Source organism: Motacilla alba, chromosome 12, assembly GCF_015832195.1.
Source record: "Motacilla alba alba isolate MOTALB_02 chromosome 12, Motacilla_alba_V1.0_pri, whole genome shotgun sequence".
In the NCBI taxonomy this organism is placed as follows: Eukaryota; Metazoa; Chordata; class Aves; order Passeriformes; family Motacillidae; genus Motacilla; species Motacilla alba.
Window position 1 is genome coordinate 8,841,277 of NC_052027.1, and position 21,032 is coordinate 8,862,308.

Genomic DNA, 21,032 nt, shown 5'->3' on the forward strand with positions numbered 1-21,032 from the left:
TAACTTGCTCATCAATGAGCTCTTTGCATCATCTGCACCCAACACTGCATCCACTGCTTATCCCCAGACATCATCTCAATTTGATGAAAGTATAAGGGCACACAAATTGTGAATCAGGCTTTGTGCACTAAAATTCCTATTTGATTTCTAACCGACTGTGGATGCCCACCTGCCTGGCAGGGTAAAATCCACACAAAGCCATGGAAATACATCCTTGGATTTAATTTAAAATATTTTTTGAACTGACAAGTAATCCTCACACTAGTGAGCCTATTTAGACATTTTTAAAATTGCTTTAGCAGCAACCAAAGACCACAGATTTAGTAGATAAGAAAAAGAGATTGTGCTTCACACATGCAGGTCACACACACCATGGCTCCTGAGAGCCAGGACTAAAACTGAATGCAGCAAAGCAAATGAAAAGGACTTCTCTGTCTCATTAGAAACGTCCTTATCAGCACAGATGCCAACAGCCCACTCAGAACAAGGCGGAGGTGGTGCTTGGATGCATCTCTCTGACACCAGGTATCTGCTGGGGTTGCCACACTGGGAGGTGTTCCCTGTGGCACTGGTGTGGCCAGCCAGCTCCTCACTAGGGGTGAGATCTTTCTCTAAACCTGTTCTTCAGGTCAGGTTTACAAACCATCTTCCCACCTCTTTGATGCTGACAATAACAGCTCCCTCGCTACCCTACCGTGGCAGGTTGTGTACTTCATTTCCTGGCACAAACCTTTCAAAGCAACAAATCTTCTCTAGGCCTCTGGTTAGACATGAGACCAGGGCACTCATGCAGGACTTTGTAAAATGCTTTATCAACCTTTCCCAGCCCCAGCAGTGAGGTTTCAATGGGCTGTGCCCCAAAACTCCTGACAGTGATCACACACCTCCTTCCATGCATGGATGCCAAAGGTAGTTGCTCATTGTGACAGTTCCTCTTCTGTGGAAGAGAGTGAGAACCAATCACTTCTGTTCTTTAAAGATAAAAACCTTTTAGCTATGCTCAAACTGCTCCATTGCCTGGGATTTCTCGTACTGCCAGAGTTTTCAATACCAGCTTTGCTCTTTATCCAGGTCATGCTGAGATCTCTTCTCCTATGCACTCACTCCTGAAGTGCTCCTAGATAATTTGCTGCAGTGAAATTTCCTGTCAAGGAACACTTACATTTTACTGCCTGTTTTACTCCTCATGACGGCCTCAGAAATGGGAAGTTCTGGTTTTCTTCCTCAAGCCAGTGGTACCCTCAGACTGGCCCTGGCTGAACACCCCTTCCCAGGAATTCACCTCTCCCTCTCCTAGGTATTTCTCCATACTTAGATCATTTCCCAAAATTATCTAAAACTGCCACAGACTGAAACTTCATCAACTTTGTGTTGATGAAAGCATTATATGAAATCTTGAATTGGCCATGATACTGGTGAGATCCAGCCTAATGAAAATGGGCAAAAATGCAAAATTATCAGCAACATAATAATGAGGGTGTGTTCCAACACAGCATGACCAGGTGCTCTTGTGGGTTTTGTTGGTTCTCATCACAGCCCATGAGATCTCTGGTCATCCACAGGCACTTGGAGCCAAGCTGGGAGTGCAGCTCTGGTGGCTCTCCAGCTCAGACCTCACTAACACACACTGGCAGTGACCTACTCAGGCAGTACCTGAGCCTGCCCAAATATAAACCTGCATGAACATCAGGTTGCTAAGAGATTCAGGGACAGGCTTTTTCCAATCTGTCATCCCTCACCCTCCCTTCAGGAGAGCCAGACCCACTCGCTGAATTACAAACAGCAGTCAAGAAGCACAAGGCCAAGCACTTCTGACTCCAGCAGAAGGAAATGTGAGAACAAATGGAAAAATCCCACAGAGCACTTCAGAAGGATGTACTGCCTCCCAACCACTCATGACCCCGAGTCACTGTGGGATGCGATACTGTGCAGTACAGACCAGGAAAGAGCACAGCCTTAGGACACCCTGTCACTCTGGGAGTGGGATGGAGCCACATGGCATCTTTAATCCACCAGAGTGATCCCAAACACACCGTCCACTGCCCGTGAGCCACTGACTGCATTGCAGCTGGCTGCTCTCATTGACCGCTGCTCCTTGTGGCTGCTGGGCTTGGTTCAACTAGCTCAGCTCCAGGCTTAAAATTATCATTACCCAAAACTACATCCGATGTCCCAGCATTTGCTTAACTTCCCAAGTTAAAGCAAGCCTTCCGTAATGTGAGCCCCACGCGTTGCAAAGCAGTTTCCAGCTGGGGCTGCAGCGGCAGCACGGGCCCATCGAAGAGCCGCGGGCAGGAGGGATCCTCTGCTGGGTTCCTCTCCCGCCAGGCTCACGCTGCTGTAGCCAGGGTCAGCAGGGTGTGAGGGATGTGAGCTCCCCTCTCCTGCCCACTGGGCCCCAGCAGGGACAGGTTCAGGAGCACATCCCCGTGTCAGGCTCCCCGGCACAGCCCCGCGTCCCGGCCCTGCACCCCGAGCCGCGGGGAGGGCTGAGGGCAGTGCCGCGACACAGCTGGGGAAACGCGGAGAGCACGGCAGACCCCCAGGCACGGAGCAGCGCCAGCCCCAGGCGTGCTGCTCTCCACCCGGAGCAGGCTACGAAAACAATAAACCAAAATTAAAAACACCAGCAGACGGGCAGGGTGTCCCTTGGGTGACGGAGCTGGAAGAGCAATGTCCAAAGCGCCAAGTGCCCTAGCGGATCGGAAACAGCCCCGTTTGGAGCCCTCCGAGCGCTCGGGGCTGTGGGATTTTCCTGCCTGCAGAGGTCAGCGCTCCCCGGAACACCCGCGGCCCGCGGCGCCGGCTCCGGGACAAGGTCCCCGCGCAGGGCTCGGCAGCCGCGGCCCGGGCGGGAGGCAGCAGCCGGACGGCTCCACGGAGGACGCCTGAGACGAGGTACGTGGGGGACCGCGTTTGCACGGAGAGAAAGGAATCGCATTTTCCTCCCGCAGCCTCACGGAAGAGGAAGCCGAGGCCGAGGCGTCCCCGGCGGTCGGCCCCGCGCTCCCCGTGACGGCTCAAGGGCAGCGCCGGGTTACCCCGACCGGGTGTGCCCGCCGCGCTGCCCCAGGCTCTGCTCTCTCCAGCAGGACACCTTGGACTAAAGACCTGCGTGTCAGAAAAAGCAGGAGTGAATAACACATTTGCAGTGGTTTCCAGAGTTTGTATTTCTTAAAGTAATCTGATGTTTGGGAAGGCAGCAGCCTCTTCAAGGGAAAAATCTGCCTCTTCAAGGGAAAAATCTGATTTATTTTCTACTCACTACGGCTTTTGTTTTTACTAATGGCCTGCGACCAATCTCACTAACACGGGGTTAGGGGTAGAGCCCCAAGGACAGAGGCAGCACAGGCAGAGCCACCAGTGCCTGTGAGCCCTGGGCCAGAAACTCCCGTAAACATTAACACATGGCAGTGGGATATTGCAGCATTAACTTCTCATGGAATACTGGGGACAGACTGGGAAAAGAAAAATATTTTATGTTTTAGAATATGTCATAAAATCTGCAATTTGAGTTCTTTGAAGTGCCATAAATCTCCACTGCCCATTGCAATGAGGACAGGATAGTGCCTAAATATTCACGCAACCCTTGTGCAGGTACATCTTGGCCAACCTACCAAAACCATCCTCGCTGTGCCAACGCCTCCATCAGGCATCCAGTGACAGGTGCCAGTGCCAGAGGAGCCCCTTCTCTTTGCAGAGCAGCGCAGGCTCCAGGATGGCTCTGCTGGAGACCAGCAAGCACTCTCAGGGCTCGGTGCTCGGCAGCGTGAACCCCGACCTCGCCAGCGAGCGGCAAACAGCCTCCTTCAGCGTGGAGAAGCTCACAGCCCTGCTGGACGGCGGCGCGGAGCAGACACGGATACGGAGGGCAGTGGGTGAGTGACCCTTACGAGGCCCTGCTGGGGGCTGGCACAGGCCATGCCTGTGTCCTGCTGCTCTGCTGCTCCTTTGCAGCACAGTGGGGTTTGTGCTCCTGGGCATTTGCTTATCCCCCATCTCTTTAAAAAGTGGGAGTGTGGAGCTGGAGTCTTCTCTTCATGTAAATCAATATGACTCCTCCGCAGCCACTCCTGCTGTCTGAAGCTTTTCCTCCTCCCTGCTCCCATCCCCTGTCTCTGGCAAGACCGGTTAAACTGGAATACAAGAACTGAGGGTCGAGGATCCATGTGTGAGGGAAATGCGTGCAGGGGCTGGTGCTGCTGTGCAGAAACACACATCACGTGTGAACCACAGCCAGCTTTCCTCCTTGGCATGTTGGGCTCATCCAGGTGGGGAATTTCTTGCGTGGGTTGGCTCAACCAGGCTGAGCTGCTCTCACTTGTGATGGGTGTGCCAAAAAATGACTGTTGCTCAGAAGAAATAGAGGAAAAAGCTCTCACTGTTGTCTCTGTAACTGCATCCATATTATACACTTACCAGAGGAAAACAGCACAGCCACTGGGATCGCCCTCTTCACAGTGCCACTGGAGTTCAGTATAACCTTCCATATGAATAGACTCAAGGTTTTAAGGCAAAATGGACAAGGAGAGTGTTCAAACTCACACAGAAATAGTGACTTTGAGTTGTGTAACAGTGCAGTGGGCTGGTAACATCCCGAGCAGGACACTCAGCAGGCTGTAGCTATAATCCACCCTCTGGCTGATGCAGCTCACCAAAGCCTGGTCAAAATGCAGCTCACCACAGCCCTTACTGCCCTCACAGCAGTTGGAGGCAGAGGGATCCTTGGCATCTTCTGCCAGAAGTCTCCTCTCCCACCCTGACCAGGGAGGGTGCCTTACCCTGCAGGGTCACCATTTCCAGTGAACAGACCCCTCTCTCAGGCCCACTCAGTTCCCCTTGTGCTTCCCCAAGCCCGCTGCTTTTCAGCGTTAGATGTGACAGCCATGGGAGCCAGAACTGGCAAAACAAAACCGGCCTGCAAGCACCCTAAAAATCAGAGCATCAGTATCCATGAGTCCAGTCCTGCCTGCTCTTCCCAAACATGGCTCGAGGCACTGCCTGCACTTCCCCAGCCCCAGGAGAACCAACTATTCTGTGTTGCTTTGCAGTGGAAGCTATCGAATCTGACCCTGTATTCAGCAGAGAAAATCAGTATTTCCAGACCCAGAATGAGAGGTACGAAGCAGCAGTCAGGAAGGCTGTTCATCTCCAGAAAAAGATGCATGAGATGGGATGGACTGAGGATGGACCTGAATATAAGTACATTTACAGGTGATTTCTTTTTTTTTGTTTTGTTTATGTACAACTAATTTTTTGTTAAAACCTTTTGTATGCCTACAAGAATCAGGTTTAGCAAAGGCTGGGAAAGGCCAACAGCTGACAGATTAGGTTTGGATAAAAATGTGCTGCAGGAAAAGGGAAAATGGTGGTACATGACCAGGAACTTCTCAGAGAGCAGCACATGGGTACAGTGTGATAGATCACAGGAGTTCACAACCACAACATGAGATTTCCATTCAACAACAACTTCCTTTCTTGTTCTGCAGCTCTCATACCACCCCTTAGACATTTTTAAAACATATAACTAGAATTGGAAGTGGTGCTGTTTCAGTTACATTATTGACTTCTAAATAAATGAAAGATTACATTTTGTGTATCTAGAAAACACATATTTTATTAAACAAAAAAAAAGGAAAAAACTCACCTTAGTTTGTAGGTAAATGAGAATAAAGTATTTTTACAGTCCTTTCCTTCAAAAGTTTTCTTAAGACTTCTTGTGGGTCTGAGCTCCACATTTCAGTTGCTTGCCCCTCCTTTCCCCCTTTGCTCAGTCAGTTCCTGGCTGGCTGTTGCCCAGGGCACGCTGTCTGCTTGGTGGGGTCACATACCAGTAGGAAGGTGCAAGTTCAGAAGTGTCACTCAGAAGGGCAGTGCCTGTTCCTTACACAGCACTGCTGACACTCAGAGCCACTTTTTGGCATTTCATAGACTCATAGCACAGTTTGGGTTGGAAAGGACATTTAAAGGTCATCTAGTCTAGCCTTCTGCAATGAGCAATGACATCTTCAACTAGATCAGGTTGCTCGGAGCCTTGTTCAGCCTGACCTGGAATGTTTACAGGGAAGGGGCATCCACCAGCTCTCTGGGCAACCTATGGCACTGTTTCACCACACTCATTGAAAATCAGCTCTTCATTATGCCTAGTCTAAATCTACCTTCCTTTAGTTTAAAACCATTACCCCTTGCCCTGTGGTAGCAGGCCCTGCTAAAAAGTTGTCCCCGTCATATGAAAGATGATAATTTTTTATGTGAGCTCTTCACCACTTACAGCGAGTGGAACTAATGAAGGGGGAAATGTGCCATCAAGAGCTCTTGGACCTGATCATTATATTCCCATTAAAAAGCGTCTCTCCACTGCTCCCTCAGAACAAAAAAAAAATCCCACCCAGGTGTGCTTTTATCAGGCCCCCTGATGCCAAAGGCTGTGGCAGGACCAGCCCTGTGTTGTCCTATTTGCTGGATGAGGAGCAGAGCTGTCTGGCAGGGCAGCTCTTGCCTGATGGAACTCCAGGTGAGCACCACGCTCTTATGACAGAACCCTGGCTCCCAGTGCCTGGCAGTGAATCACTCACACAATTTAAAATCCAGCTTTTCAAATCGCAGCTGAAGGAACATTATTTCTGGCCAGGCTGCCAAGGATTCATTAAGTCATTTTCTCTTAATCAAAGCAATTTTCCTTTAACTTCTTTGTTCATATTTCCCCCCCACACACACTGTTTCAGCATGATTAATTCTCTCTCAGGGCCAGTGTAATAGAAAGGTCAGAGTCATTTGTTAACAACAGAAGGTATCTATGTGAAAGGAGATGCTCCCTAGAGCACTGCAGTAAAGCAATGTGCTTACAGCCACTCAGCTGCTGAGAACAGCACAGGCACTACTTACTTGTACATGTACCTGTGTGTGTGAGGTGATTCAGCCTTGTTCTGAGGAATCCCAGGAAGAGGCATATAGTTATATTCCTCATGTTTTCTTATTATTTCCCACATGCAAAAAAAGCTGAAATAAATTTCTCATTTGCACCATGGAAATCACTGTACCCACATTTCCATACACAGTTTCTGGAATAGTGCTTCTTAGGATGTATGCAGATGGTGATGGTGAAAGACCTGACCAGATAATAAACCAGGGGTTACTTGGATGTATTTGAATTTTTCCACAAGAAAATAACATCTCAATTCAGGACAAATCTCCATGAACCCTGGTATTGTTCACTGACAGCAACAGGCAGCAAACAAACAGCAAAAAGCACAGCAACAAACCCAACATACCATGGTATTTCTCCAGAATAGGAACGGGAAGGGTCAGGAGATCCAGGTCCCAGATACCTACGTGTGTAATTCAGTCTAATATGCCTCACAGTGAATTGCTAGGGTTTGGGGTTTTTCAAGTCGGGTGCTGTTTTGTTCTTTCTTTTTAGTTCAGCCTCAAAATCTGACTTAAATAATCAAGGAAAAAATCCTATGAAGTAAAATAAAAATATAAAATGCTTACAGAGTGTCAGGAGCTTTGGATCTGGGTTGTGCTTTTAGCTCAACATCTGCTACTCAGAACAGATAATTCCTCCAAGACCAAGTGAAATGAGCAAGCAACACATATGCAAACTCTGTTATGAAAGAAGAGACAAAAGCAGCTTGGAAGGGCACTTTTCCTGCATCACTGTGCTGGTGCTGGGTGCTGGGCAAGGTATGACAAGGCAGAATTCAAAAGGCAGCAGGTGGTACTGTCTGGTGACCGCTGCAGTGCCACTGCCTCATTCATCACATGCCTGGAACTTCATCCCCTTAAAAGCTCCCCTTGTGCCTCCTCTGCAGGGCACTGTCAGGAGATGTGGCGTTCCTCCTTCACCGCGTCTTCATGAGAAGTATTTCAGTGCTGGGCTCGGACAAACAAATTGCCAAGTGGATTCCTCTCGCCACCCAGCACAAGCTCATTGGAAGCTACGCCCAGACTGAACTGGGGCACGGTAAGGCTGCAGGGAAAACAGCTTTTCTCTATGGCACAAGCCTGCAGCCCAGATTCCCATGGGAATTTGATTACAAACTGTCCATCCTTTACTGGGATGGGGGTGGTTGGGTTCTTGTTCATGGCTTTCATCAGAAGGGTAACCACAAAACCCTGATAATACCCACAGCCAGCTTCCAGGGATCCTGCGCTCTCCCCATCCCTGTGATATGCCAGGAGATAGATACATAGATAGATACTTTTTTAATTTCTTTTTTTAAAGGCACTTATCTTCAGGGTTTGGAAACTACAGCAGTCTTTGATACTGCTACTCAGGAGTTTATACTGAACACACCAAAGATCTCTGCCATGAAGTGGTGGCCTGGAGACAGTAAGTACCACACAAAGTATCTTGGGTTTTGCCTCCTTCAGTTACTCCATCTACCCTGGTTAAGTTCTGTGTTTGAGGGCCCAAGTGCTAGCAGAAGACTCAATAAAAGATACTCAACATGAACAAGCAAGTAAGAGAAAGGGGGTTGTCCAAGTTCAAAGGCCACAAAGGAGCCACCATCATCTGCAAAAACCCCTTGGGTTGCAGGCTGAAGAACTTCACTCAGGAAAGCTCTTGCCTCTGCAGGAATAAATCTTCTCTTCTTTTTAAAAAATACTCAGACAACCAAAAACTGCAGGGAGGTCATCAGCATAAAGGACTCCAGTCATCAGACAGTCTCAGCATAAAGGATTCAAGTGTGAAATTCTTTGCTCCCTTCAGGAAGGTATTTCACAGAAAATAACTGGAGTCACTGCAACAGCCACAGCACTTCCCACTCTCACCACTACATTAGCTCAAACTGTTTATTTTTTCTCATATTCTGTTACAAAACTGATAATCCAAGCCTCATGGGCAGCAACAGAGGCAGAATGATGGTGCAACTTCTGAGAGCTAAGAGCAGGCTGATTTAGGTTTCCAGCACGCACTTGTGCTGACCCATACCTAAGAGCCAACACATAATTAGTACTGACTTCTCTGAACTGTGTTTATGCTGTACCTTGTCTTAAGGAAATGGGGCTGTTTTTCTTCTCACAGTGGGAAGATCAGCAACCCACACAGTGGTCTTTGCTCAGCTGTACATCCATGGCAAGTGCTATGGCATCCATCCCTTCATCGTGCAGATACGCAGCCTTCAGGACCATTCCCTCTGCCCAGGTAAATAACCCCAGACACTGCAGCACTTGTGCAGGTGCTCTGCCTATTTTGCCCTTAAGTGTTTCATAAAACATTGGCCCCAGGACGAGTTATAATTGCCAAAACCAAGCCAAGAGAGATAGCCAAGGTGCAGTTATCATTAACCCCAACCTTTTGATCTGAAGGGAAATTTGACATATCTTCAGCCATATCCAGACCAAGCCCTTGACATAAGCAGAAGCCTGGGCTGCTCTGAGCACCTCTGCATTAACACCTCAGTTCTGACCCCAGTCAGCACAGATCCATCTGTCAATGGATCACAGAAACAAACTACTACAAGGCATTCAAATGCCTGTTTCACCCCTCGGGCAAGATCACCCATGCTGGGGAAGAAGCAGAGCTGACCTTGCCCTTCTTTGGAGGTTCCCATCCTGACACAAAATGGGGAGGAAAAAGTTCAAGTGGAAGTAAGCAGGCTGTATTTTCTCCTGCTGCAGGCATAACTGCAGGAGACATCGGTCCCAAAATGAATTTTGAGCACATTGACAACGGCTACCTCCTGCTGAAGAACGTGCGTGTCCCCAGGGAGAACATGCTGAGCAAGTTTTGTGAGGTATGTGTGGACTCACATCACAGCCTTGCTGTCAGACTCTCGTTCCACAGCCAGAGAGACAACAGGGACCTGTCTAAATTTGGGACAAAAATCTTCCTTGGAGTGTCAGCAAGTCTCTGAGGTTTTACCAAGGGCAGAAGGTACCTGAATCCTAAATGAAACTCAGCGTCAAGAATTCTACATTCAGAAGCTGGGGATCGTAGGGCAGGCAGAACCTACCTCTGCCAGAAACAGTAAGAGTTTGTCTCTTCAAATGGATGTCTTTCATCCATCATCCATAAAAGCATTGTTTGCATTCAGTGAAGGATTTTTATGTCCATTTTATTCCGTGCATAGCGATTACGCAACCACAGTAGTACTGACTAAGGCAGCATCTGACAGCCTCTCTCTGCTCTAGGTTCGACCAGATGGCACCTATGTAAGACAGGGGTCACAGAAGATTAATTATTTCACAATGACGACAGTGCGCATCTCCCTCATTGCAGACGAGGTTCTGACACCCCTCATGAAGGCGTGCACCATCGCCATCCGCTACTCGGTGGTTCGCCGGCAGTCCAAGCTAAAGCCTGGGTAATGCCATGCATCCCCTGCTGGGAAGGGGACTGTACACTGTGTTCCCCCACGCCAGTTTGTATTTCTTCTCTTCATCTTATCTTTCAGCCCATCACTGGCTGATTTCCTGGCCAGACAGGGCATGATAAACGTGCTTCCCCATTATTTACATTAACGAGCTTCAGTCAAAGTACAAGAGAATGTTTACAGTTCTTTCCAAGATAAGTTTCATACTTCAAATAGGTCACTTGCTCACACAGGCAACTTATTCTTTTATAACTGGCCTTCCCCTGTAATCCCATAACTGAGCAGAATCCAGACAAAATGGACAAGTTGCTGAATTCTTATTCCATAGTGCCCTACTAGTGGATGTGCCATTAAAATACCTCCCAACATCCAGAAATCTAATATCAAACTTTAAGCACTGAATTGTATTCAGTGTTGAATCCCCATTATTTTTAAAGAAATATGTTAATTTGAATGGATTACAAAGATTTCCATTTAAATATCCTTTCAAAAGCAGGAAGATCCTACTGAAAACACGGTTTGGTTCAAACAGAAACCAAACAGAAGAGCACAGCAGCTGAACTATTGTAATTACCAATTCCATTGATTGAAGTCCTAAACGTAGTAACCACAGAAGTGATGAAGAACATCCCAAAACAGCTCAGAAAACTTTAAATAATTCAGACTCAAATATTTTCAGGGAAACATTTCTATGCACGGGGCCACAAAGATTCCATTTAAAAAGCCAAAGTTTATCAGGGTGCAATGCCACTGCCTTTTCTGGAACACCTAGCAACTTGCTGTCCTTGAAGGCCTCACTCTCATCCTCTCCTGCAGTCCGTGTTCCCCTCTGTACTGACTGACCATACAAAGCCTTTTCTACACTGTAAGGCTTTTTTGGGGGTTGTTTCTCCAACAGCTCAGCAAACTGGACAGATTTGCTGCCACACTGTCAGCTCAGTCTTGTTCACACACTGCTTCTTGGTAATGAAAAATGCCATTTTCCTTCTGCAGCAGATAAAGTAACAGTAGCTATGCCCATGTCCACACTTCCCCTGCTTCATCAGCTGTCTTCCAACAGGGAACAAGAAGCAAAAATCCTTGACTACCAGACTCAGCAAGAGAAACTGCTGCCCCAGCTGGCAGCAGCCTATGCCTTTCATTTCACCAATGACTACCTGCAGGAGCTATTCAACAGGGGGTACAGAGAGATCCAGAGGAAGAACTTTGACATGCTGCCAGAGGTGAGCTGCAGCAGAATTAACTCACACAACGCTTCTGTTCCCTAAATGTCAAAGTATTTTAGCAAATTGGACGAGCATTCCTCTCACCACTAGAGAACTGGAGAAAGAGGAAGCACTAAGAGCTCAAAGGACGTGTGCCAGATCTGCAGCCAGTCAGCAACAGCATTCATTGTACCACCCAAAACTTTTTGTTTTGGGAACCATTGCAGAGTGAAAAGTCCTTGAAAAGCATGTCCAGAACCTCGTTCCAAGTAGCTGGTGGCACAAAGTGTTATTACACAACTTCAGCTCCAATGCGCATGCACGAACATCTCAGCCAAAACCAAAAATGTGACTTTTTAAACAGAACAGAATATTTTGCAATTAGGTGCTTGAAATGAAAACACACTCTGAACAAAGGTGGCCAAGGCCAGAACTGGCTGAGAGAAATGCAGAAATGCATAAACTGACTACAGTGTGCCCAGCAGGAGCATGTGCAGCATCCCAGAGAGACACCAAAGGTCAGGCTCGGGGAACTGGGTGCTACCAGCATTCAAAGGGAAACCTAACAGGGATTTCATGCCCAGATATTGCACAAAATTTAATAAAGGAACTTCTTCTGAGGATTCCAGTGGTAATACTCTGCTTTTTTCCTCTCTTTTTTTAACAGCTCCATGCATTATCTTCGGGTTTTAAAGCTGTGATCACTCAGCACTGCACAGCAGGAGTGGAGATCTGTCTCCGGGCCTGTGGGGGCCATGGCTACTCCCTGCTGAGTGGACTGCCTTCCTTGTATACCAAAATACTTGCCTCTTGTATTTATGAAGGGGAAAACACCATTTTGCTCCTGCAAACTGCCAGGTAACAATTCAAATGTGTTCATCTAAAAGCCTGCCCTCTCATTTATTCAGCCTTTACCACTTCTTGTCCAAAACCAGTAAAACCAGCTACTCCTTTCTCACAGCACCATCTAAAAATACAGCTCAGGACATAAACTATTCATGCCTTCAGTCTAACAAGCATGGAAGTGTGTGGGAACTGGATTATCTCTTCTATTTTTGGTTTGGGGACGTATGCAGGTGCTGTTCTGCATAACCTCATTTTCCTCTTTGCCTGGTAGCATAGCAAAGGTATTGCTGTGAAAGTTTTGTGGGTAATTTTTTAAGCAACCAATGTGCCAATGTAATGCACAATGTAATGACAATGGTTCCATGTAATGCAATATTGGTAAAGTGGAGTCAATTCAGAGGAAGCAAAGTTGTTGGATACTGAAAGTGGATGAGTCATGCTCCAAGATGTCCCTCCAAACACACAGACTCAGGATTATCAAGAGTAGATGAATTACAGGATAAAGAAACTACAGCTGCTTGAACTTTTAATAATGTTTGGTTTTACTAGAAGGAGAACACCAGGGCACTTCCAAGGGTCAGAGCAGCACATAGCTCCGTGCTGCCATGCAGACATTTCTGCACTCATCACTGCTTTTTGCAAGATCAACAGCAAAGTCAAGAGAAATGCTGTACCCTTTGAATTCCAGACCTGGTCAGTCTAGCTCACAGCAGAGGGACCAAAAACTAAGGGAGTGGGGAATGCTCCTTGTAAACTCTCTCCAGGGGTCTCATGTGTTAACATAATGTGACTGTGTGTTGGGGATCACAGAGGGTAACACCAAATCACAGTTAAAGCTCCAGAGCATTGAGACTCAGGTTGCAAAGTTGATTATGTATCTAATCACTACACTGCTGAGACTGCTAATAGCCACAGCAAGTTTCTGCTGAAAAAAATATCATTATGGATTGCTGTAGTATTAAATAAGGCAGACAGGCCACCCCTGAGACCCACCACAGATCAGGTTACTGTGAGTAACATGCAAAACAAATGGTCATGACTTGTTCATTCCGGGCCACTGATGGGATGGGTCACACCTTGCTGCTCCTCACCTGAGCCCACTTTACTTTTTGCATGTCTGTTTGCTGCGAGGAGATCACCACCATAGTGATCTGCTCTGACTGTTACCCTCTTCCCAGGTTCCTGATTAAGTGCTTCATGGCAGCCAGTGCTGGCCAGCCTGTGCCACCATCTGTCACTTACCTGGCTGCAGGGAAACACGGGAAGTGTCCAGCCAAGAACAAGTTGGATTTTTTGAGTCCAGATATTTACACTGAGGCCTATCAACACGTGGCAGTCAGGTCAGTACAGAGGGCGGGAGACAGAATTTCTCTCTTTGATATCAGAAATGTGTTAAGAGCTTAGCTTTTTCCTTGCTTTAAAGGGAGGTAAAATAAAATAAGTTAAACTAGGATTGGTACCATCAGTTCCTGAAAAAGAAAAGGAAGGCTACACAGGGTTAACAGCCATGTCAGATGTTCAGTATGAAGCTTTCACACTCAGAAGCTTTTAAGCCACGTGCTACCAAACAACTACATTTCACAGAATTGATGGCACTATTAAAGTAAATCCCAGACCACATCACTGAGTTGCCATGCAGTAAAATCTTTATTGGACCCTGAGCAATTCTATTAAAATCTTAAAATTTCACATACCTGAGAAAGTGATGTTTGTTTTCAGTTTACACCACAGCAAGAACAGAGCCTCTCATTCTGTCTGTAGCCTTTCAATTACACACATTCAGCAACTTAACATAGATAAAAATTATATCATGAGTGGTCTCAGAATTATGTACACAGTTATGGGCTATATAGGTGCTACCTCTGAAAATCAGGTAACAAGACAACCCTGCTGTCATTGAAACCAGTGTAAAACCAGCCACTCTTCAAAAAGCTTCCTCAATGGGAACAGGATTTGAATCCCTGTGTAGAAAAGGAGAAACATAATGTGACAGCAGTCCAGTATTACTGTTTGTTTTGCAATCTCTCCTTACACAACCCAAGAAAAGCTCAGCCAAATCCCTGGTAAACTACCCTGGAAGCTGAGAAGGCAGAAATCCTTCAGGACCAGGGTGGTCTGGGTTCTTCCCACAATTTATAGTTACATTTTGCATAATCTAAGTTCACTCATACTGAATGTAGATAACTCCAGATGTCAGAAATGCCAGTTTGCACTTCAGTCACACATAACTCCTGAGTGCAAATTCATGCATGGGGTATGCACATACAGGATGCTTTGTGCTTTTTCAATTTTCCAGGCTCACAAGCAGCACAGCAGCAAAACTACAGGACTTGATCCAGTCTGGAGTCAAAAAGCATGATGCGTGGAACCAGTGCACAGTGCAGCTGGTGCAGGCTGCAAAGGTTAGCACAATTTATCTGCTTATCTGATGTTAGTCTTTATGAAATAATATGCAACAGAAATGGCATGATTAGCTTAAAGCCTCAGTGCTGTTTATTGTTTCCTGTTGGCATCTAAGAGACACCACAGACACTGTCACTGTGTTCTGCATGGTGGAAAAGTTGTATTAAGAAGCGATTCCTTATCTGAAAAATGTGCTGTCTGTATAGGCCAGGTAGAAAGAGACCAGGAGAAATGAAAGGGAGAAAAAATACCTTCACAGTTATGCTGCCACTACTGGCAGAATCAGACCTCCCATATCCTGCAACAAAATCCCACCATCTCCAGCCAACACTCATCTTTTTATAAGAATCCAGTGTTTCTAGTGCCCACAGGAGTCTTCCTAAAGCCACTCCACTGAAAGCTGGTGGAGTCACACAAAAGATGAAACATGCCTGGTACTTCTTCCATCTGCTGGAAAGATAACTGCAGGGAAAAGAGTGAAAACCTAACCAGTGCTGAAAGAGAATTCAAATTTGTAAGAGATACTTTCAGCTGAAGTAGCATTGGGACAGCAGAATTTGTTCCCTAAAACAGCGGTGAATTAATACAGAATTAAGCAGAAAAGAGGGGAGAAAAGCCCTAAATATTAGTGAAAACTAAATCTGTTGATAGTGCTGTATCTCCAAAACCCAAAATTCTTTTAATATGCAATTAAGTGCAATTCCACTACAGTTATGGTGAAGGCCTGCTCTTCCTTCCTTCCTTCCTTCCTTCCTTCCTTCCTTCCTTCCTTCCTTCCTTCCTTCCTTCCTTCCTTCCAACTCTTCAGAAAATGGGATCTAGGCCCCCAAAGTCTCTTAAGTATTTCAGGGACAGGAAAAGTCATCCAAACCCCTTGAATTTTCCCCATAACTTTAAAATTTTGGTATACTGCTGCCTTCTTGGGGCAATTCTGTATTTACTTCTTATTCCATACCTTCCCTGGGGATTCACCCACACATCTGGCATGGCAGCTCTATGAACTGTTACCTGCCAGCTCTCAGCTGAGTGCCTCAGACACTGGGCAGACTCCACACAGGTTAATTGCTTGAGTGCCCACTCAGGGCCACTCAGCTTCTCAGGCAGGTTCTGCACTCCACACTGGCCTCCACCTCTGCAGCTTCACCGTGGCAGCAGGAAAAGCTGCAGTGCAGGTGTGCCATGCTTACAGCTGCAGCTGGAAGGGAACTGAGCAGTGGGGGAGTGAACCCACTCAGATCCCAGCACCACCAACCACCCCCAGCAGTGTCACTGCAGCCAGAGCCAGCCTAATTCATCTCTGCTCCTCTGCTAATATTTCTGTCATTTCTGAGTCAGACATGCTACTGGTGTGTGACCCTGAAATTACCAGTTTACTTAAAACCACAAAAGTGGGAGGTAACTTCTGTGACAATGGTGTTTCCAGAGCTGAAGCCTTGTAGACACTGATCCCAGTACCATGAGCCCAAGGCCTTCCACAGAAGTTTTCTCCTGTTGATGTACAACCAGCATTCACTTACAACACAAGCACATTCCAATGTGTTTCCTTCACATAAACTCTTTGGGATATTGATCAGAACTATTTAGAATAAGTACCAGCATGATTTCTGAAGCAGTTTTCTGGAGTTTACAAATACCATGTTGTTGACTGTTTGCACATTCTGTCTTCTGCTGTCGCTGTTAGCCACGAATGCGAATGGCCTGCTCACCCAGCAAACAAAGGATACAGACTGGAGAAGTGCCAGGGAAATGAAAAGGTTTTATATTCTTTGCGAGAACATTTGAGTCACTTGGCCTACTAAAGTGTTTGAGGTGCATTCACTGTTGATTGCATTTGTTTTCCAGGCTCACTGCCACTACATTGCCGTGAAAAACTTTGCAGAAACTGTGGAAAAACTCGAGACCAAGGCTGGCATCCAGAAGATTATGAAACATCTCTGTGACCTCTTTGCACTACACGGGATCTTCTCAAATACAGGAGCCTTCCTGCATGATGGATACACATCTGCAGCTCAGATGGACATGGTCACAGCATCCTACCTGGACCTCCTGGCTGTCATTCGGTGAGCTGCTTCGGCAGGACACACACAGCTCTCCAGTTTATCCCTGTGCTAGATGTAAAAGGGTGCTGGTGTACCTATGGCAACATCTCCACAGTCAATTCACCTCATTCAGTTTTTATTTCCAGTGCCTGGCAGTACTAGAAATTGATTGAAACATCTACTCAGAGCTTGTTTTCGTGGCAAAACGGACCCCAGTGTCCAGGTCCTCTGCACTCTCTTAAGTTCTGTAACATAAAGTCTTAAATTATAAATGAAGAAGTCATGAACACTTTCTACCATCTGCAGTAGAGTGAAAGCAGGAAAATATGTAGTCAGAGCACACTGGCAGGAGGCAGGCACAGCAACCCATCACACATTGCAAAATCTGCTTAAGCCACAGCTAATACAGCCTCCTCTGTTGCCATGGCTGAGCTGCAACTGGTACCCAAACAATCCTGCCTACAGCTACTTCAGATGCATCTGCTCGACACCATTTATTACCAACTGTGAATTCTGAGTTAAGGTTTTCACTTACCACAACACTCACAGAGACTTTTTGACAAAGGGTTCAGCTCTTTGCTTAGAACATAGTAACTTATGGTGCAGAGGAGTTGCTACTGTATCTAAAATTCTACCTAAGCCACCTGGAGAGAAACAAGAAAACTCTATAAGCAAGGGCAGAACAGGGCTGAGCCAAACAGCAAGGGTTTTCAGAACCTGGTAACAGAATCTGAATTAAGTGATAAGTTTAACATAACATTTTCAAAAGCCTAACATGTTGTCTTTGTAATTCATTGCAATTTCTGTGTTAGTCCATGCCTTGTTAACAGGATTCAAGAATGGAGTATTTACATATTTACAGTTAGTAGAAAGGATATTACCACTTCCTGGTCTGTAGCAAAAACCCAGTCTTTCCCAAACCCTCAGACAGCTCTTCCTCAAAAGGAACTGGAAGATAGAAATGCTGACATTTGAGCAAACCACTTTGCATCCTAGTACCTCAAGTGTGAGGCACAGCCAGCACAACTTCCTACACCCAGGATGATGGAAGGATGAGGAAAAAGAAACCATCTCCTGCTTAGGAGATGCTGCCTGTGCTCTGGCTCTCCATACTGGCCCCTGGACCAGATGGGCCCTCGGATGGGTCAGGGTTGTTTTGCTCTTACAGATATGAATAGAAGAGCTCAGCACCTCATGATGAGATAATAGAAATACTGAAAGGTGGATGAAGGTTGAAGATCAGCAAAGCAACTTCACATCAGTCTAGTAGGAACCTTATTCCATAAGACACACATACAGCACATGAAAAATAAAACAAAGAAAGACAAAAATCAAAAGAACAAACTGGCAGAGACTACTGAGAAAAAAATCTGACATGGAGTCCTGTACTAGGGATGGAGACTGGGTGATGGAGCCAGGGTAAAGACCCTGCAAACACCCACTCAGCAGTGCAGACTACTCAGGGCATTAGTAGAACATCACAGAATCACAAAATTATTAGGGTTGAAAGGGACCTCTGGAGATCACCTAGTCCAATCTCCCTGCCAAGGCAGGGTCACCTAGAGATGTCTTTGAGGAATCAGAACAAGCAGGATTTCCCCCCTCCCAGTAAAGACAAGGAGGAAAACTGGCACAAGCTTTCCAGGAGAAACCTGGAGACTGCCAAGTTTATCTCTGATTTATTTTCCCATCTTGCAAAGCCGTACCCTGTCAGTAACAGGAATGTCACTCCTGTGCTCTGTAGGAAGGATGCTGTGCCACTGGTGGATGCTTTTGACTTCACAGACCAGAGCCTGAACTCTGCTCTGGGCAGCTACGACGGGCAGGTTTACCAGCGCCTCTACGAGTGGGCTCAGAAGTCACCCACCAACCAGGTAGGGATGAATTACAGCTGGGCAACCTCCACAGCAGCCAGAAACTGCTTTTCTTCTAACAAAAGCAATACAGATAAGAGAAGAGAGCTTTTAAATTCCTCTTTGTATCACACTGTACAGAATAAAGCTGAAATAAAAGTCTGTTTACATATTATGAAACAACACTAAATGCAGGGTATTTTCTGTACACTAATGCTTCTACTAGTGCAAAACTTGGGGTTTTAAATATGTTTAACCAGAAAGAGTATAAGTGTTAAACAAGGCAATTTGATCCTTCATGGTATTTAACGCTTTGCTTTCTCAATTCATCCATACTGTAGAGTAATGTAAAAATTTTGTGTGATGTAAATATGTATTGCTCTGTCTGAAAACTCATTTGGCCTTGAGTGAGATTTTTATTGTGGTAATCAGGATCCCTTTGAAATTCCACACTTAAACACAAAATTTGCCTTCAGCAAACATTCAAGTCCAAGCATATTTTCTGAGGTTAAATAGTATGCTGTCCCCTTTGGGAGGAGTGTGGAGTGCTGGTTATGAAGGACAGCACATAATATAGGGAAAAAGATCTTGCACATAGCTGAAGCAGCTGCTGGTTTGTTGGTTGTTTTTTAAGTAGTGCAGTTTAATGTATTTCAGAGATTGTTCTTAAGAAAAAAAATAGCCTTTCCCTTCTTAATTGCCATTAATTCCCTTCCACATTCTCTTTCTGAACAGATAAGCCCAGCCTACGAGAGGTATTTGAAGCCACTTCTGCACAACACGCTATCAAAATTATGAAGAACGTGTTCGAAGTGAAGGGCACACATTTCCTCCTGTTCTTTGTGCACAGTGCATTTCTGAAGCATCAGTAATGACTAATCAGAATTAATAATCAGTTGCTTACTTGCAGTTACAACAAGTATGAAAGATTCTCAGCCAGCCATTTGCAATTAGGCAGATGCCAACAGCGCTGAGTGGTACCTGCTGCTGTGAGACAGTCTAGTCAGGAATGGTCCAGGGTTCATTGTTTTCTATCCTGACGTGTCTTGACAGCATCAAAACTCTCTCATTTGACTTTCTTATTCTCTTTGTAAATCCACTATATGATGATTGAGGAAAACAAAAAACACCACCACACTGTGAACCCTCCCTCAGTGTGTTGTAACTATATAGTGCCTTCAAAAAACCCAGAACAACCAACTTTACTGAAAAATCCATGGTGAAATCATGATCCTTTGCTTTTAGGAACATGTTGTTCTCTTCAATCAGAAACTATATTAGAAAATGCATCTGTTTTGACAATTAAAATAGCTCTTGATTTGCTCAGTACTGGCATATTCCTGCCTAATGAAGATGCAGACAAAGCTGATGCCAGCTCCAGTCTGCAGAATTTACCTTCCCATTAATAGAGCTGCTCATTTCTATAAATCTTGAGCTCCAATAAAGTGCATTATTTGGAATACTGCTTCTCTAATTATTATACTTCATAATTATCGAAAGGGCGAGCTGATCCAGGCCAGTCATTAATTTGCTCATAAATGAAGTGTTGCAAAGAACATCTTGTGATTATAATTCAATGCCAGTTAACACTAATATTTCTTACCACGTGTTGCAAGAAAGAAAAAACTTCCTGAGCTTCATCACTTCTGCTTCTCTTCCCTCCTTGCTAGCAAGAATAAAGCTCTCACTGCTGCCTCGTATTACATAAGTCAAAAACCTGCAATGTATGAGCAGGAAGAGACAAAATGTGAAGAGAAATACCCCCCAGGACAGCCTTTAGAGCCAGATATGGGATGGAAAGCTCCCACCTACATGGGACAAGAACTTCATGGGAGAACAGGATCCACTCCATGAAACAGATACCAACTCCCTTACTCCCAGCTGCAATCAAGTTAGATCATAACCAGAAATTCTATTAATAACTATGACAAAGGGACCAGGATAAGTAGAAATGTCTGTATGAAATTGAGTAAAGCCACAGAATTTGAGTGCCCTGACTTGAACATCACTAGAAAAAGCATTCTGCAGTTAGCATTATAAAGTCACTACATAAAGTGCTGACAAACCAGGCAACTCTATTAGCAGCTACAAGTATTTAGGCTCTGTGTTCCCTCCATCTCTATCCCTTCAGCCAGTATAAATATTTGCCATCTTTTGATCAATCTAAAGCAGTTTTCAGAACACAAGCTTTGTCTATAATAAAGACGTTTGAATCAACTGATTAACATAAAAAGGAACAGATTACATCATTAATGGAAGAAACCAGGGCCCTACCAGAACACCCGAACTACTCTGCAGCACAATAAAACAGGATTTGGGTGGGAGGTTTTATGTGTGGTTGGGTTTGATTTTTTTAAGTATGGG

At 45.6% G+C, this 21,032-nt stretch overlaps 1 protein-coding gene across 2 annotated transcripts; it reads left to right on the top strand.

Annotated features, from left to right (window-relative positions):
* The first annotated feature begins 2,680 nt into the window (after window positions 1-2,680).
* ACOX2 (acyl-CoA oxidase 2) lies at window positions 2,681-20,901 on the top strand. Of its 2 annotated transcripts, none has more exons than XM_038148691.1 (15): window positions 2,681-2,898; window positions 3,701-3,878; window positions 5,052-5,214; window positions 7,815-7,966; window positions 8,228-8,335; window positions 9,032-9,151; window positions 9,628-9,743; window positions 10,141-10,313; window positions 11,383-11,545; window positions 12,195-12,385; window positions 13,552-13,713; window positions 14,670-14,775; window positions 16,619-16,836; window positions 18,560-18,689; window positions 19,404-19,466. In XM_038148691.1, exons 2-15 carry the CDS (start codon window positions 3,719-3,721, stop codon window positions 19,464-19,466), a joined length of 2,025 nt encoding a protein of 674 aa, XP_038004619.1. In that variant the 5' UTR covers window positions 2,681-2,898; window positions 3,701-3,718. The 2 variants fall into 2 exon arrangements, with proteins under 2 accessions (XP_038004619.1, XP_038004618.1); XM_038148690.1 differs by having other exon boundaries at window positions 2,744-2,898; window positions 3,598-3,878; window positions 19,404-20,901.
* Window positions 20,902-21,032: the final 131 nt, after the last annotated feature.